At 37.6% G+C, this 17244-nt stretch overlaps 2 protein-coding genes across 2 annotated transcripts; one reads left to right on the top strand and one right to left on the bottom strand.

Moving 5' to 3' along the window:
- The first annotated feature begins 660 nt into the window (after window positions 1-660).
- On the top strand, window positions 661-4548 carry gpr182 (G protein-coupled receptor 182). The gene is made up of 2 exons (XM_023261246.3): window positions 661-820; window positions 3067-4548. The coding sequence occupies exon 2, from the start codon at window positions 3070-3072 to the stop codon at window positions 4150-4152; it is 1083 nt and encodes a 360-aa protein (XP_023117014.1). The 5' UTR covers window positions 661-820; window positions 3067-3069; the 3' UTR covers window positions 4153-4548.
- Window positions 4549-6633: 2085 nt separating this feature from the next.
- Window positions 6634-16584, bottom strand: LOC111586955 (zinc finger and BTB domain-containing protein 39). The gene is made up of 4 exons (XM_023296798.3): window positions 16455-16584; window positions 13031-14256; window positions 11420-11773; window positions 6634-10077 (listed from the first exon to the last, which is right to left on the bottom strand). The coding sequence occupies exons 2-4, from the start codon at window positions 14219-14221 to the stop codon at window positions 9124-9126; spliced, it is 2499 nt and encodes an 832-aa protein (XP_023152566.2). The 5' UTR covers window positions 14222-14256; window positions 16455-16584; the 3' UTR covers window positions 6634-9123.
- Window positions 16585-17244: the final 660 nt, after the last annotated feature.

Genomic DNA, 17244 nt, shown 5'->3' with positions numbered 1-17244 from the left:
TAACTTACTGTGAGTTTGCAAACATGAGTTTAATGTTTAGCCCACTGTGAAAATGTTAGCATGTCTTCATAAATATTAAAGCCATGAGTGTTAGCATAACATTTATCACTCTGTTAATTCATTAGCATGACCTTAACATTTAGTGAGAATAACAGCATTACTTTGATATATAGCATCTCATCACGTGATTCTAACATTTAGCTCACAGCTAGTGTGTTAGCATAACTTTAAATCACATTTAGCTAACTGTGGACATTAGCGCTCCATTAGCCTACCAGGGTGGACTGATGCACTAACTGGTTTATTACAAATCCCAGAAATATAGCAAAGATACAAGACTCTTGGTTAATTTAAAAAAGCAGTTTTTCACACCAAAATATTACCAGCAAAATACAGCATTAATTAAGACATTGTAATTAAATTAAACCTTCATTAATATCATTAGTTCATACATATTCTGGGTTGCAGAAGGCTGGAGCTAATTCCAGCTGACACTGGGCAAAACACAGAGTAAAATGGTGTTTAGCCTGGAGTCGTTAGATATAAAATCCTAGCTTTTAGGATATTTACTGTAGTTGTACATCCTCTGTAGCTGAGTGGGAAGTCTCTGGGCTGAGCTCCACTCCCAGTCCTCTGAGGACGTCCTGTTGGACCTGTCTGAGTTCTGGGAAGTGGGAGGGCTGGTGATCCTCAGATAGTCTTGAGAAGCAGAGTTGCAAGGATTCATCGTCTGTCTGCAAACTGCAAACTGCAAACTATCCAGAAGACAGCGAGGCCTCAGACCTGCTCTCTTCACCTGCAGCAGTCAGAACACAGCGAGGTACGAAAACATCCTTCAGCTCTGTATTCCTGAATGTGTTGAAACCTGAGTTTACCTTAAATGTGGATCTTTGTCGATACAGGTTAAAGGACGATTGCATGAGTGAAAATAGGTTGTGTGAAGGTTTTTGTGGCTCCACATGAAGCTGCATAAAATCTGATAAATGTCCTTAAATTGTAGCTGAACACAACAACCTGAACTGCCTCTGGTGCATTAGTAAGAAGAGAGGTTTCCAGGCCTGCTCTTTCTTTAATAAATTTTACTTATTATCATTTTGAAAACTCTGCATTTTTATTATATCATGGTTCTTTTTTAAATTTATTTAGATTTTTATTTCATTCTGTATTAATGTTGTTAATTTACATTTTTTAGATTTTTTGTTAGTCTATTTTTCATTTTGAAAAATGTTTTATACTGTAAATATATTAGTTTTTCTTTTATGTTTCATTAATTCAGTATTTTTAAATGTTAATACTTTTTATTTTAACTTTTCTAATTACATACTTTAAATTTAGCATTTTTGTCAAGGTTTATTTTTATTTAAAATTTCAATTTATCTTATATATAAAGTCCTATTTTTTTGTTAAAATGCAATCTAAAAAAGATTTAATATTTTTATTTATTTTAAAGCTGCTGACATCACACACAACCTTTCAGTGGTCATGTGGATAATGTGGGGATTTTTTTCTATCTAACTTTGCTTTTCACTTTTTTTCAAGGTTTATTGTTTATTTTTTTTATTTCCGCTTGTATTAAATTTTAAATCAAAATAGTTTTTTAAGACTTTAAATGTATTATTATTCTTTTATATTTTATTATTTCAGTATTTTAAATGCTAATGTTTTTTATTTTAACTTTTTGCATTTTTTTTCAATTTCAATTTTAAATCAAAACAGATTTTTTATTTAGATTTTATTTCAAAGAATGTAAGTTTTTTTTTTTCCTTAAATGTTGTTCAAGCTGCCAGTATAACACGTATTTATTCAACCCTTCACTGGTCATGTGGATGATGCAGGAACTTTCTCTTTTTAATTTTGCTTTGAAAGTGTTGTAAATTTGTATTTTTTAATTTAGAAAATTCTGTTTATTTTACACTTAAAATCTTCATTTTAATTAATATCTATTTTTTTGTTAAAAGCAATTCGACTTTTTTTCTTTAATATATTTTTCAAAATTTAGATTTTATTATATTTACATATTTTTTCATTTGAATCTCTTATAAGCCTTTCTGCAATCGTGGATAATGTAGGGACTTTATTTTAAATTTGATTTAATATTTTCTTCAAAGTTTATTTCTCTTTTTTTATTAAACATTTTCGTTTTAGGGTTAAATTCTATTTTTGCTAAAACAAGTGTATTTTTTTTAGATTTTATTATTGAAGTTGAATTTTTTTCATAACATTTTTATCTGCTAACACACCTGAATCTCATACCAACCTTTCTGTGATCATGAGGATAATGTACAGACTTCATTTTCAGTTTGCTTTGATATTTTTTTCGAGTTAAAATTTGAGCTTATCTTAATTTTTGTTAAAATGCAATTCCATTTTTTTCTTTTTGTTAGATGTCTTCATTCAGATTTGATTACATTAAAACTACAACATTTTAACTTTTTTTTCAAGTTTTGTTTTTTATTTAAAATTTCACTTTATCTTAAATTTAAAATCTTAATTTCAGAATAGTTTTTTTCGTTAAAATGCAATAAAAATAATTTAAAAAAAAAAACAAATTATATTATTTAGATTTTATTTTTTTTAATTTTTTATAGATGTTAGCAAAACACACGTGAATCTCTGACCAACCCTTCAGTTGATCATTTGGAAACTTTCTCATCAGAATGCATAGAATAAAACCCTCCACATCTGATTCTGCTGCATCACTTTTCATGTTTATTTCTAAAAACCACTGAATCCAAGAGTGTTATTGAACTGCAAAGTTGAATGAGAGAAATAATGAAGAGCGTTAAAAAGTTTGCAGCATGACTTTAAACTAATCCAGGCCTGAACTCAGCACCTCAAACTTCTGAATTCCTCGCTGCAGGTTGTGAAATGGATTTTCTGTGGTTTTAGCATCCACCTCTCCAAAACATTTGAGTAACGTTGAGCTCAGCACGTCTGCCGCCCTCCTCCTCCTGCTGCTGCTGCTGCTGCTGTTATGCAACGTCTGAAAACATAATCAGATTAACCCCAAAGTAAATCTAAACTCTGTCCAGATATCAAACACTTTTCTTTTTCTTCTCGTTGCAGAACATGAGCGCCGACCTGCACAACCACTCGCTGGACTTCCTGAACGGGACGCCGTGGTACATCTTCGAGTGCACCATCCAGCTGGACACCAAGTACCGCCGCATCGCCCTCTTCCTCATCTACCTTTTCATCTTCATGGTGGGGCTGCTGGAGAACCTGCTGGTCGTCTGGGTCAACTGGCGCCGGCGCCACTCGGCCAATGGCGTCCTGTTCTGCATCATCAACGTGAGCCTGTCGGACCTGATGGTGATCGTGATCCTGCCGTTCTTCATGATGGAGGTGACCATGGACAAGGTGTGGCTGTGGGGCCGCTTCCTCTGCAAGGTCACCAACCTCATCTACGTGGTCAACTTCTACAGCAGCTCCTTCTTCCTGGCCTTCATGACGCTGGAGCGCTACCTGGCACTGACCCGGCCGTCGTCTCCGGCCTTCTTCCCGGTGGCGGGTCGGCAGCGCTGGGTTCTCTGCGGGGGCCTGTGGCTTCTGTCCTTGTTCCTGGCACTGATGGAGAACGTCCACGTGGACCTGCTGGAGTGGGAGGAGCCGGGCTGCTACATGCTGCCCGAGTACCACTTCACCGAGTGGTTCGTGACGGTGGCCTTCCTCTGCCTGCTCTTCCAGTTCCTCGGACCCGCCGCCGTCATCATCACCTGCAACGTCCTGATCGCCCGGGCGGCTCAGACGGCGCCGGATGTCCAGGGCCGCCGGGACGTCTGGCTCGTCCACGTCTACTCGCTGGTGTTTGTGGTGTGCTGGCTGCCCTACCACGTGGTGATGTTCATGATGATCATCGAGGACCTTGACCCCTTCATCTTGAGCTGCGACACCGTGGAGGTGCTTTACTTCTCCTTCAGCGTGGTCCAGAGCCTCTCGCTGTTCCACTGCGTCGCCAACCCCTTGCTCTACAACTTCCTCAGCAAGAGCTTCAGGAACAACCTGATCAACACCGTGGTGAACTGCATCCCCAGAGAGGCGGCGCTGGAGGGAGCCGCCTCCAAACCCAACAGTCCCAACGGAGGAGGAGATCCGGGGAAGCAGCGCAAGATCAGCAACGCCAGCACCAGCCAGTCCGACATCGTATCGTAAGGAAGAAGCTCCGAATGAAATCGGCTTCCAGAGGTTTTTGGGTTCTTTTAAAGTGAAAATTTGACAGAACTGAGTGCATCGACTGGGACACCTTCCCCTCATAATCCTCTTCCTGTTTTTTAAAAGCATGTATCTGATGGCAATTTTAAACGGACGAGGGCAGGAAATGTTTGATGATTTTCCGCAAAGCTGCTCAACTCCCACAGGAACCCGCGGCACTGTCTGAAATTTGACCAAGAATAGTGCCGCACCAAGAATGTGTGTAAACAAATGTGCTGCGGAGTCAAAACCATATAAACATCATGCAAATGTGAAAGTTTAACAGTTTCGCTCACACTACTCAATGCTTATTTATCTGTCTCTGTCGTCTGTTCAATAAAACTGCCTCCAACACTGTTTCTCTGCATCCCAAGCTGGAAAGGCTAACTTGAGTTTTGTGCTCTGTTATCATCGTGGAAAGGTAGTGCAGAGAAAAACGCAAACATTTGGAAGCTTGGTGTTTATTTTCCGAGCCACTCTGCTGCCCTTGCACTCGGCTATCTCCCCGCCGCCGAGCTTTATTACATTCACTTCCATTTCTGGAATGTGTTCAACAGTTTACGTGATAAGAAGGCAGAGGGGAAAAAAAGTGGGGGAAAAACGCGGGTTTCAGTCCACAGATGGCACAATAGCAGGAAGAGTCGAGGCTCTGGGAGGTTAAAGGTCACGAGGACTGGAAGCAGATTTCTGCAAGTTCATCACTGAAATTCTGATGATAGATGAGTTTTGCATCTTAAAAAATAACCCAGGGGTGATAACAGTCTTCCTCGAGGCTTTTATTTTGTACTATTCAAAAACAGTACTTATAAAAACATTCACGGATAGCTTCAGAAACAGATAATGACACACATAAAGGCACAACAATACTAATAAATACTCGTCATAAATATGAGGTAAGACACAAATGTGTAGATGGGCTCTTAAACATCACGTTTCTACAACACGGCATCTGAACTGGCATCTTTTGAAGGCCGCTGAACACGTTTTCATGTCTCAGAGACAGATTAAATTCATGAAACTTCAAGGACACATAAAAACTAGTGTGTGAAAAAAGTGACTGCAAATATAAGAAAATAGTCTCTATGCTACAATGAGGTGCTACATTAATAACAGCGTAAATATCGAGCACTGAAACTATCCTGATACATAAAGATACAGACTTATTCGGATTAGATAATAGCTGCTTCCCTTCTTTCAGGAAACGCTGCCGCCGACTGGATTCTTCTCTGACAGCAGATAAAACGTCCGCTACATTCTAACGTCTAAACTTGACGCAGGGCTGCGAGATCAACAGAAAACTCCCCAGGAAGTGTTTCTACAAACAATACAGTCATTAAAGTAGATGCAGAAAGCACATTTTCTTCAGTTTGAGCATCTAAAATGGAAGAATTTTCAGATTTTCTGTGTTTTGTAGGATTGTAAAGGTAATATTTGTGTGTTTTGGAAGAAAATAACCAATTTCAAAATGTGACTTTGGACACCTTTTTTTTTTGTATTTTACAGACTAAACAATCAAAAAATAGTAATAAACGTAATCTTCAGTCAGAAACAGAAACAAACTGTTGGAAGTAAATTGATAAAAAATTGATTCCAGCTTCTAAAATGTTAGAATTTGTAGATATTTTTGTGTTTTGGAAGCATTTTGTTCACGGCACTTTGGATGATAACATGCAGAAATGCCAAATATTCTCTGATTCAGGCTTTGAAAATGCAAACCGTTTTATTTTTGTGTGTTGGAAGCAATTAGTGGATGCTACTTAAATATTTAAAGAAAAATCTGACAATTTAAAACTAGAAATAAAAAGTCATCAAAAAAATAGTAATAAATGTAACCTTAAGTCAGAAACTACTCTGATAATCAGTATAACTGTTGAAGTAAATTGATTAATAATTGATTCCAGCTTCTAAAATGAGAGAATTTGCAGGTATTGGTTTTATATCGTGTAACATGAATATTTCTGTTTGGGAAACAATTTTTAAGAGTCTTTTGTAAGTATAATCAATTATATTTAATTATCTCTCATCAGAAACGGTTTGGCAAAAATGCCAAATATTCTTCTAAAATGTGAGAATTTATAGATTTTTTTATGTTTTGGAAGCAGTTTGTCAATGCCACTTTGGTAAAAAAAAAATAAAAATTTAAAAATGAAATAGTTAATAACATAATCAATAATAAAATTATTTTGCAGAAATGCCAAATACTCTCTGGTTCAGCCTTTGAAAATGCACAATTTTTACTTTTTTGTGTTTTGCAAGGTATTAGTGGATGCTGCTTTAGATATTTAAAGAAAAAAATCTGACTATTTAAAACAAAATAATTAATCAAAAAATATAATGAATAACAAAAATAAGCTTTAGTGAGAAATTATTTTTGCAAAAATGCCAAATATTGTCAGTTGCAGTTTCTAAAATGTGAGAATTTGTTTTTTTTGTCTTTTCATGTTTTGGAAGTAGTTTGTCATTGCCACTTTGATTATTTAAAAAAAAAAAAAAAGAAAATTTAAAAATTAAACAGTTAAATAAAAAATATAATCATAATGTTTTGTCAGAAATTATTTTTGAAAAATGCCAAATATTCTCTGGTTCAGGCTTTGAAAATGCAATTAGTGGATGCCACACTGGATATTTATACTTTTAAATCTAACAATTTAAAACTAAATAATGAATCGAAAATTATAATGAATAATAAAAAATAAGCTTTAGTCAGAAATTATTTTTGCAAAATTGCCAAATATTCTTGGTTGCAGCTTCTAAAAATCTGAGCATTTATGAGTGTTTTAAGTCATGTAAAGTCAATGTTTTTGTAAGATTTTGGGGGAAATGTGTACATTTTAAAGATTTAACAATAAAATAAAAATATAATCAACAACTAAAATAATGTTCAAATTATTTTTTTTTTGCAAAAATGCCAATTGTTTCCAGCTTTTAAAATGCAGTAAATTTAAGACTTATATATGTGTGTGTTCTTTCTTAACTAATAATAAATAAAATGACCCAAAAAAATTATTTCCTGATTCCAGTTTATAAAATGCAAGAATTTTTAGATTTTCATTGTTTTGGAGGCAATTTGGAGACGCCACTTTGAATGTATCTCAACATTTTCTAAAAATGTAAAAACGTAACAATAAATTAAATATATAATTAATAATACAATAATATTTAGTCAGAAATTAATTTGCAAAAATGCCAAATCTCTCTCTGGTTTCAGCGTCTAACATGAGAATTTGTACATTTTTGTGTTTTGGAAGTACTCTGAAGATGCAACGTTGGATATATATTAGTGGTGGGACGCGATTAAAAAATTTAAATCTAATTAATTACAGGCTTTGTAATTAATTAATCGCAATTAATTGCAGTTTTGTCAAATAGCAATATTTGACACAATAAGCGAAGTTTTTCCAATTCAAATAAAATTGTGGTTGACAATTGAATAATGAATAGACATATACATGTTTATAATTTAAAATTTATTTAAAAAAAGGAAAATGGGACATACAGAAAAAAGTGATTTTGATGACTTAAAGCCTGAATTTAGTTATTTTTTCCACTGTATGGCACATAAAATCAGCATAAGTAGTTCAAGGAGCTTCAGAAAGTTGAAAATCCAGAGATTCATTCTGTTTTCATCTTTTCTGGGTCTGATAAATGGTGTAATTTTGATGGTTCTTTTTATAGGAATATCAATTTTTATTTATGTAATTTTTTATAAACAAAAAGTTTATAATTAAGTTATTAAAAGAGATATTTTTGTTTTTTAGGTTATTCCTCCTCCAAGGAGGCAGAGCCTCGACAGAGTAAAAACTTAAACCACAAAAATGTTTCATTTCTATTTATCTGCATTTTTCATCTGTCTGCTACATTCACAGATTACTGCAAATCTAAGTGCAATTATAGCGATTTTATTCAACATTTTAAGACTTTCTGTAAACTCAAGCACTGTCTAGAAAAGTGGTCTATTATGGGATGGCTACACCGTTAGCCGTTAGCATGACTCGTAGCTAACGTTAGCTCTGGTGCTAACAGCAACATGTTTTACATTGAGGTGATACCGTCAGCTTGAAGTGACGCAGTGATCAGAAAATTCTTTGTTGTACAATTTACACACAACCAGGCTTTTATCCAAGCTGCCATCGGGAAGATTTTTTTAAAAGAAAAATTTCTGTCCAACAAGCTCAACCTTGTCTTCCTTCACTGTTCACCAGTGCCTGACTTTACTCAGTACTTCCTGTGCTTCTTCTTCATGGCTACAAACAGACTTTAGGTTCATTACCGCCACCTACTGGGCTGGAGTGTTCATCAGCGTTACTGGTGTGCCAGAAATGAGGGAACTGAGGAGGGTGCAATTAGTTGCGTTATTATTTTTAACGCCTTATTTTCGCCGTAATTAATTAATCGAAATTAACGTGTTAAAGTCCCAGCCCTAATATATATATAGTTTTTTATTTCTGAAAATGAAATAAAAATCTAAACTTACTTTGCAAAAATGACAAATATTCTCTGGTTCCAGTCTTTAAACTTAAAGTAAAAGTTTGTGGTCTTTCATTGAAAAGAAATTTGAGCATCTCATTTTTAAAAAAAAAATTTTTAATTTCTAAAAATTAAAAAAATATTTTATTATTATTATTTCTCTGGTTCCAGCTATTAAATGTGAAAATTTCCTCATTTCTGTATTGTGGAAGCAATTTGAAGATGCAACATTGGACATATATTTGTTTCATTTTATTTTTTTTCTGAATATTAAAAAAAAACAAAAGATAAAAAAGGGTTAAGGTGAGAATTTTCAGATAGTTTTGGCAGGAACTTGAAGATGCCACTTTCAAATTTAAAATAAATTTTTCTGACAATTTAAAAATTAAAAGATCAATAAAAAATCTAATCAATAATAAGTCATCTCTAGCTGCAGCCCTGGTCTCTATGGACAGTTTGTGGTCCTCAGGCGTCCACGGCGGCCAGCGGCTCCTTGGAGTGGTCGTTGTACATGAAGGTCTGCTCGATGTTGAAGTCCGGAGGCAGGTGGTCTTTGTGCAGCTCCATGTGGGACGACACCAGCTTCAGCGTGGAGAAGAAAAGTCCGCAGACGGTACAGCGGTACATGAGGGCGCCGGCGTGCGTCTTCAGGTGGCAGATCATGGTGGACCGACCTCGGAAGAAGCGCAGACACACTTTGCACTGGTAGGGTTTCTCCCCGGTGTGGATGCGGAGGTGGTAGGTGAACTCCCCTGAGTGGGCGAAGTGTTTCCCGCAGTAGCGACACCGGTACCACTTCACTCGGACCCCCGCCGGCCCGGCCGCCCCGTCCGGCCCCGTGCTCCCATTGGTTCGGACCCCTGAGAACAGGTTGGGAGCCGGGCCCTGGAAGAACTTCTCCGGTAAGCCAAAGCCTCCTAAACCCAGACTGCTCATTCTGACGACGTCCCGCGGAGGCGAGGGGGGCGGCGGTCCCTCCAGAGGCTGGTCGGCTTTACGTTTCCCCGACCAACCCTGACCCCCGACGCCTCCGATGGCGCCTCCAGTACCCGGCGACTCGGCGGAGTGCAGGCTGAGGTGGTACTGGAAGGCCGAGGAGGACCTGAACGTCTGCGGACACAGGAAGCAGTGCAGCTCCTCCACCTCGCCTCCGATTCCGTCCGACCCAACTCTGAAGGCCCTCAGCGCCCAGCGCTCCCTCTCCTTCGCTGCCGCCTCCTCAGCGTGCACAGCCATGTGTCGGTCCAGCAGGGGGCGCTCCACGAAGCAGCGGGCGCAGTGGGGGCAGGTGAAGACGGGTAAGGACAGGTGGGTGAGGGCGTGGTACAGCAGGGAGCAGAGGGAGGGCTGGGGGAGGTGGCAGACCGAACAGGTGAGGCTCTGAGGACAGACGTGACCCAGCAGGTGGTTCCTGACGCTCTGAGGGACAGGAAGCAAACATCAGAGGGTTAACACTAGAACCACTATTTTCAAAGTAAAAGCCCTACTTCCTTAACTGTATTAGCTGATTAGGTTTGATTAGGAATAGGTTTTTTAACACTCTTGTTTTTACTGTTAAATACCAGCAAGATTCTGCAGCTTATTTCTTTTTCCAGCACCATCTCAAAGTCAAAGTCGGGAGAGAGAGAAGCCGCTGCGTCTACACGCGCCGCCATCTTGCTGCCCGTTATTTTCCTTATTTTTCGTAAATGTAACGTAGGAGCTACTGGACACCTTGAATTTCCCCAATTTAAGTTCTGAAATGCCCAAATATATTAATAAAATTTTTTTTAAAAATAAACTGATACAAAATATAATTATTCATCTGTTATTGTGAATAACCATAATTTATTTATATTTTTTAATTTTAAACTGGCTTTTTTTTTTTTACACAAAGTGACTAACCCTAATCCACAATTATTATTTTTTTAATTTTACAGATATATTATACAGATTAAACGTTTACTGACTTTACTGATTTGTTAAATGAGACAGAATTTGTTAATTCCAGTTGGACTTAAGGCCCTACCATATTATATTTAATTTAAATTGACTTGCCTAATTTAGTTACTGAGAAAAAAACCTAGAATTTTATCTATAATTTAAATTTACCTGACTAATTTAAATACGGTTAAATAAAACCTACAATTTAAATCTAATTTAAATGTAGCTAATTTAAATATTGTAAATAAAACCCTACAATTTTAAATGTTTAAATGTACTTGACTAATTTAAACATTGTACACAAAAGCTACAATTTTATATATAATTTAAATATACCTGATTAATTTAAATATTGTAAATACACCACACAATTTTATATATAACTTAATATATGACTAATACAAATATTGTAAAAAAATCACAATTTTATATATAATTTAAATATACCTGACTAATTTAAATATTGTAAATAAAACCCTACAATTTTAGATATAATTTAAATTTACCTAATTTAAATATTGTTTAAAAACATTTTAAAAATGAAAGAAAATACGAACACGTTCAGAATATATTACATACATACATATCTACACATGTGTACAAATTGTAGATTCTCCGTCATACAGGTCATTTTAATCATAGGACCATCAGTGAAAAACAACTGAACTTTTCTTTTAGGTTTCTGAAGACGTCAGAACCAGAAGTCCAGCTGCTTTTCACTGAAGCTCCACTGCAGAGCACCACAGATTCCAACATCCAGAGGAACTTATGCATCAAGTTGCGTAAGTTGCGTCTTTAAAAGTGTCTGATTTAGTCCAGAACCCCTTTTTAAACTGACCTGGAAGTCCTTGCTGAGGGTCTTGGTGCACACGGAGCACTGCAGCTCAGAATCGGGGCTGCTGCTCGTCAGCGCCCCCTGTGGGAGGCTGTACCTGGAGACCGAGTGTCGGTGGTGTCGCAGCAGCTTGCTCTGGCTGCAGAACTGCAGCTGACACATGTCGCAGGTGAACAGCTGCACGCCAACATGCGAGAGGCAGTGGGAGACGGCGGCGGCTCGGTCCGGAAACGAAGCTCCACAGAGTCTGCAGAGGCCCAGGTCGGTCAGGTGGGACTCCGAGTGTCTCCTGATGGCGGCCGGGTCGGCGGGTAGAGGAACCAAACAGGATTTACAGGACAGAACAGGTCCTGGAACCTGGAGGAGAGGAGAACATTAAACCCACATTTAGCAGAAATACACGATGCCTGTCCAAATTTAAAATAAAAAAAAATCTCCACTTGGATTTAACTAAGCAAATAGGTAGTAGTCTTCTATTGGATAATTACTGCAGTGATGAATATGTTTCAACTGCAACAACTTATTTAACTGATGCAGTGAGAAGGTTCTAATCTCTTAAACAACCATGATGGAAGACATATCCTGTGGTCATGGAAAGGATGTTAATCTGTCTCAGAAGGGTTAAATTATTGGCCTGCATCAAGCAAAGAAAACAACCAAGGAGATTTCAGAAACTACTAAAATCAGGTTAAGAACCGTCCAACACCTCATGAAAACCTGAAGGATACATAAAATAAATAAAATACAAATTTACCGGACTAATTAAAGTCCCTATAATACTATTTATAATTTAAATTGACTTGACCAATTTAAATATTATGGTAAAAACCCTGCAGCAGCCTATAAAATACATAAAATAGCAATTTAAATATTAAGGTAAAGGTCCAAAAATATTATATAAAATATACAAAATACAAATTAATTTGCTTGATTTAAGTATGGAGAAAAATAAAACTACTGATTTTGGTACTTTAGGACAAATGTATGTAATAATCTAATGACAAATGTTTTATTTTGAAGTGATTTTAAAGTCAAAAGTAAAACTTCTAACAAAGATTATTGTTATTAGCAATTAATTTGGTATAATTTTCTTAACTTTGTGATCGGTTTTATAGAAATTAATTTAAAACATTTAGTTTGTTGATATCAAACAGATAAATTTGGGAAATTTGAGAAGCTGTAACGAAAATTATTATTTGTTGACTTAATTAATGTGTTAATTAGCTGCTAGTTTTAGCTCTAACAGCAGTTTTAAGCCGCTGTTCAGATATTGTAAAATTGACATTAATTTAGCTATTTTAATTGCCATTGTGACTCAACTATCAAATCAAGTATGTAAGACCTTCGGGACAAATGCTTGTTTTATTTTAAATATACAGACTAACAAAATTGACAATATTTTGTCAACTGACCAAGTAAGACTTGTAACAAACATTATTTTCCTTATCAATTAATCTTCAATAATTTTCTTCATTGTGTAAAAACATTCAGTTTACTGATGTCAAATAGAGATTTGACATCTGGTTGAGAAACTGTAACCAGAATTAGATTTATCTATATTATTAATCAGTTAATTAGCTGCTAGTTTCAGCTCTGACAGCAGTCCAACGTTACCTGGCTGCTTGTGTTTCCTCCGTTCTCCACACACACCAGGTCGTCTTCATCGTCCTCCTCCTCTGCCTCCTCCAGGAAGTTCTCGTCGTCGCTCAGCTCGATGATTTCTCCGGCCAGCTGCCTCCACTGCTCCTCCTCTGTCGCCTCCATCGCCCCGTTGGCCTCCCTCTCCTCCTCAGCCCCGCCCTCCTCCACCTCCCCAAACATCAGCCTGCCGTCTCTCTGGACGTCCTCCACCGGCGCCACCTGCAGGCCGCTGAGAGCTTCACCTGAGGACGACGTTGGGGTGCAGGAATCCCCTCCGAGCTGAGCTGAGGAGTCCGGCAGAGAGCAGGAAGAGGAAGGTGCCGGATCGCTGACGCCCTCAGATACCGTGCGACCATCTGCGACCTCACAGCTGCCTCCGGCCTCCCGGACCTCCAGGACCTGCTCGGTCTTCAGCTGCAGCACCGGAGCCGGAGGCAGCATCCCTTCACTCTGACCGGTCAACAGAACTGGGAGCTGATGATCCGCCATCTGTCCATAGCCGATGTGAGACTGGACGTCTTCTGCCTTCAGGTCCAGAGTCAGAGTTCCAGTTTGAGTTTCTCGGCCCGGTCTGGCTGTTCTGGGCTGGAAGACCGGCGAGGGAGGAGCAGCAGGAGTCGGAGCAGCAGACAGACCGGCTGATGAGGACAGGGAGGAGCAGGAGGTGGCCGACGAACACATGGAGGAGGTGGGAACGAAGGCTGCAGCCACTCTGGACGCTGCAGTCACCATGCTGGAGTCCAGACTGAGATCTCCAGGACTGTTGGATTTACACTTGGCAGTGACAGAAGCCTGCAGGTCGGGGAAGGTGGCGTGACAAGCCCTGACCAGCTCCCCGACGCCGAGCATCTCAGCCAGCTCATACAGAACCCCGACATCGATCAGGTCGGTCAGGATCTCCCCTGTGTAGACGAACGTCAGCACCTTCTCGAAGTTGGCCGGAGAGATGAACTCCAGAGAGAAGGCTGCCGTGGACGAGGCCGGAGTTCTGGTGAAGAGGTTACGGAAGTACGTCCCGGCGCAGGCGAGCACCGCACGGTGGGCGGCAAACGTCCGGTTCCCAACTTGAAGGAAAACATCACAGTACTGACGGTTCTGACGGCAGCGGTTGAGCTCAGCGAGAAGGCTGGCAGCGTGACCGGGACCCTGCAGCCGGATCCTCATCCCTGCTGCTGCAGCTCCGGTTCACTGACGTCCAACTGCAGGATCAGACAACACAACAATCACACATTTATATATGCTACCGTTCAAAAGTTTGGGGTCACCCAGGCAATTTCATGTTTTCCATGAATGAAAACTTCCACTTTTATCCATGTGCTAACATAATTGCACAAGGGTTTTCTAATCATCAATTAGCCTTTCAACACCATTAGCTAACACAATGTAGCATTAGAACACAGGAGTGATGGTTGCTGGAAATGTTCCTCTGTACCTCTATGGAGATATTCCATTAAAAATCAGCTGTTTCCAGCTAGAATAGTCATTTACCACATTAACAATGTCTACACTGGATTTCTGATTAATGTTATCTTCACTGAAAAAAAACTGCTTTTCTTTCAAAAATACGGACATTTCTAAGTGACCCCAAACTTTTGAACAGTAGTGTATATATGTGGAAATAATAAACAGACTTTGTAAACCTCGAAGATACAGTATCTATTGGTTGTTTTCATTACTGATCCATCTATTGTCTACATAACATCAAAAAATAGTGACAACTGCCTTTTACAACTTCCAAAAAAATATGGTGACATCTTTAAAACACCTGTTTTTTCCAGTCAGCAGGACAAACGTCAAAGAAATTCTGCTCACAATGAAATAAAATAAAGAAAGCTGACAGTTTTCCTTGACAAATTATTTCTGGATTCATTTTCTGCAGTTCAAAAGTTCAATTAATATAGAATAGAATAGAATAGAATAGAATAGAATAGAATAGAATAGAATAGAATAGAATAGAATAGAATAGAATAGAATAGAATAGAATAGAATAGAATAGAAGATTTTTATTGTCAGTTTCTCTATATATCCGGGACATACAGAGGAACTGAAAAGTCAACTTTGTATCAGCGCCATACATTTAAAAAAAGGATCAAAATACAATATATAAAAATAAAATAAAGTAAAATAAATAAAATATATAAAAGTCAACCCATGATCTGGTGGCTGTGCCATGCAGGACAGCTTATTGAAGTGATTGTTATGTTTATTTGCTGATGTAACAATGAGGATTTCCCCTGACATGGGAGCAATAAAGGATCACCTTATCGTTTATTAATGTATGCTATAATATTGTAGCACCTTGTTGAGATGTACAGTAGTGCAAAAGCTTATATGAGTTCTTTATGTCAAAAACAGCAGAGTCCTAATGTAAATGAGTGTGTTACGGTCAGTCGACTTAATAATTTCTGCGTTGTCACAAACATTCCTCATATAACTGTTATGTATTAGTTCAGATTAATCGGGGAAATCTCATCCAAATAAAGCTATTATGAATCATTTTTTGACATTATTGAACTTTCTGTTCATATTTTCTTTTAATTAATTGGCCAGTTAAATGCAAATTAGTTAAAACATATAGTGGTAGTTTCCAGAGGCCCAAACTAAGCTCTTCATATCATCAACATTGTCCAACTTACAGTCTAAAATGTTAAAAGTATTGTTTTTACTGATATATAGCAAAGATTATTGCAAAGATTGTTGTCATTGTCAATTTATCTGTTGTACTTTTCTTTATTAAGTGGTCACCTAAGTAAACATTAAAAATCCTGTATTATTTTACAGAATCCCACAAGATGTTTTCAAACAGATTACCTACAGACTAAAACCCTAAAACATTCAGCTAACTGATATGAAACAGACAAATGTAATCAATTTGAGAAACTGGAACCAAAATTATGATTTGTTAACTTAATTAATCAATTAATTAACTGATAGTTTTAGCTCTAACACCAGTTTAAGGCTGCTGTTCAGACTGGGTCAGATTAATTCATATTAATTTAGGTACTTTAATTCCTAACTTGACTAAACTATTAAGGATGAAGTATTTATAACATTTGTTTTTTAACACTTTGAGACAAAAAAAAAATCCTATTTTTCCTGAACATAAAATAAATAAACTACAGACTGGGTAACTATCAAACATTTATATTTCATTTGAACCTGCTTTTGTTGCTGTTTGTAGTTTTAAAATCTGAATTTACATTTAACTATCCGTTTTTTGCAACAGTTTTAATTAGGTATCGGAACTCAGACAGTTTTTTTTTGGTACCAGACAGTCCAGACATCACAGCAACTCTGTTCACCAGCAGCTAAAACACACAATTTAAACATTTATTCCTTTAAATAACTACCTTATTTTAAATGCAGACGCTTAGTTTAAATCGTTATAATCACTCACCCATTTAGAGTCGTATGTAGGCGGTGAAAAATCGTCTCTCTTCTTTAGTTCTCACTCGGACTCCGCTGGTTTTCCACAGATCCTACATTTTACAATTACAGGCTTTTTCATTGTCCGTCGCATGTTGGTGACGTATGTCAACAAAGTGGCGTGACGTCGCCCCCTGCAGGCTGGAGGCAGAAGTGCAGCGAACAGGTTTAACCATAGATATATCTATGAGTTTAACTCTCAGCACAACCTTTACCTATATCTATATATAGATTTTAGTTGAGGGTTTTTTCCCCAAACACAGAAATATTCATATATTAACATTTTAACTTATTAGTTGTATAAGATTTCAGTTTCTTTCACAATGAAATTCAAGGCAAAGCTAAGTCATCCCACTGTCTTCAGGAAGAGGATAGGGAACATCATCATCAGAGAGCCCACTCACCCTGGATATAAACTGTTCTCCCCCCTCCACTCTGGCAGGCACTAAAAAGCCATGTTCACTAAAACCACCAAGAACACAAGAAAAGCTTCTGCCCCACTGCCATCACCCTAATAAACAGCTGAGCCATTCCTCTACACCTGTACAATAGACAGTATTCCAATGGATATGTACATTGCTTTTAGCACTAAGAACAGCATTCTCTGCTTTTTGCACTGTATCGCCAACTAGCAACTGTCATTTTGCACTACTATGTTTATATATTTCTTTCTAGCTTGTAGATATCTGTATATATTGTGTTATATTTATTTTTACCATGATTATTTTTTCCCTGTTCTTCTTTCTATCGTTTCTTTTTTT

This window comes from Amphiprion ocellaris, chromosome 8, assembly GCF_022539595.1.
Source record: "Amphiprion ocellaris isolate individual 3 ecotype Okinawa chromosome 8, ASM2253959v1, whole genome shotgun sequence".
NCBI classification, from domain to species: Eukaryota; Metazoa; Chordata; class Actinopteri; family Pomacentridae; genus Amphiprion; species Amphiprion ocellaris.
This window is presented reverse-complemented; position numbering and strand designations above follow the sequence as displayed.

Bases quoted from the DNA above. Each gene is read 5' to 3' on its own strand.
- LOC111586955 (XM_023296798.3), bottom strand. From the start codon at position 14,221: ATGAGGATCCGGCTGCAGGGTCCCGGTCACGCTGCCAGCCTTCTCGCT. The intron at 11,774-13,030 runs GTAACGTTGGAC...CCTCTCCTCCAG, and splicing joins GAGGAAACACAAGCAGCCAG to GTTCCAGGACCTGTTCTGTC. The intron at 10,078-11,419 runs GTCAGTTTAAAA...CCTGTCCCTCAG, and splicing joins CCCTCAGCAAGGACTTCCAG to AGCGTCAGGAACCACCTGCT.
- gpr182 (XM_023261246.3), top strand. From the start codon at position 3,070: ATGAGCGCCGACCTGCACAACCACTCGCTGGACTTCCTGAACGGGACG.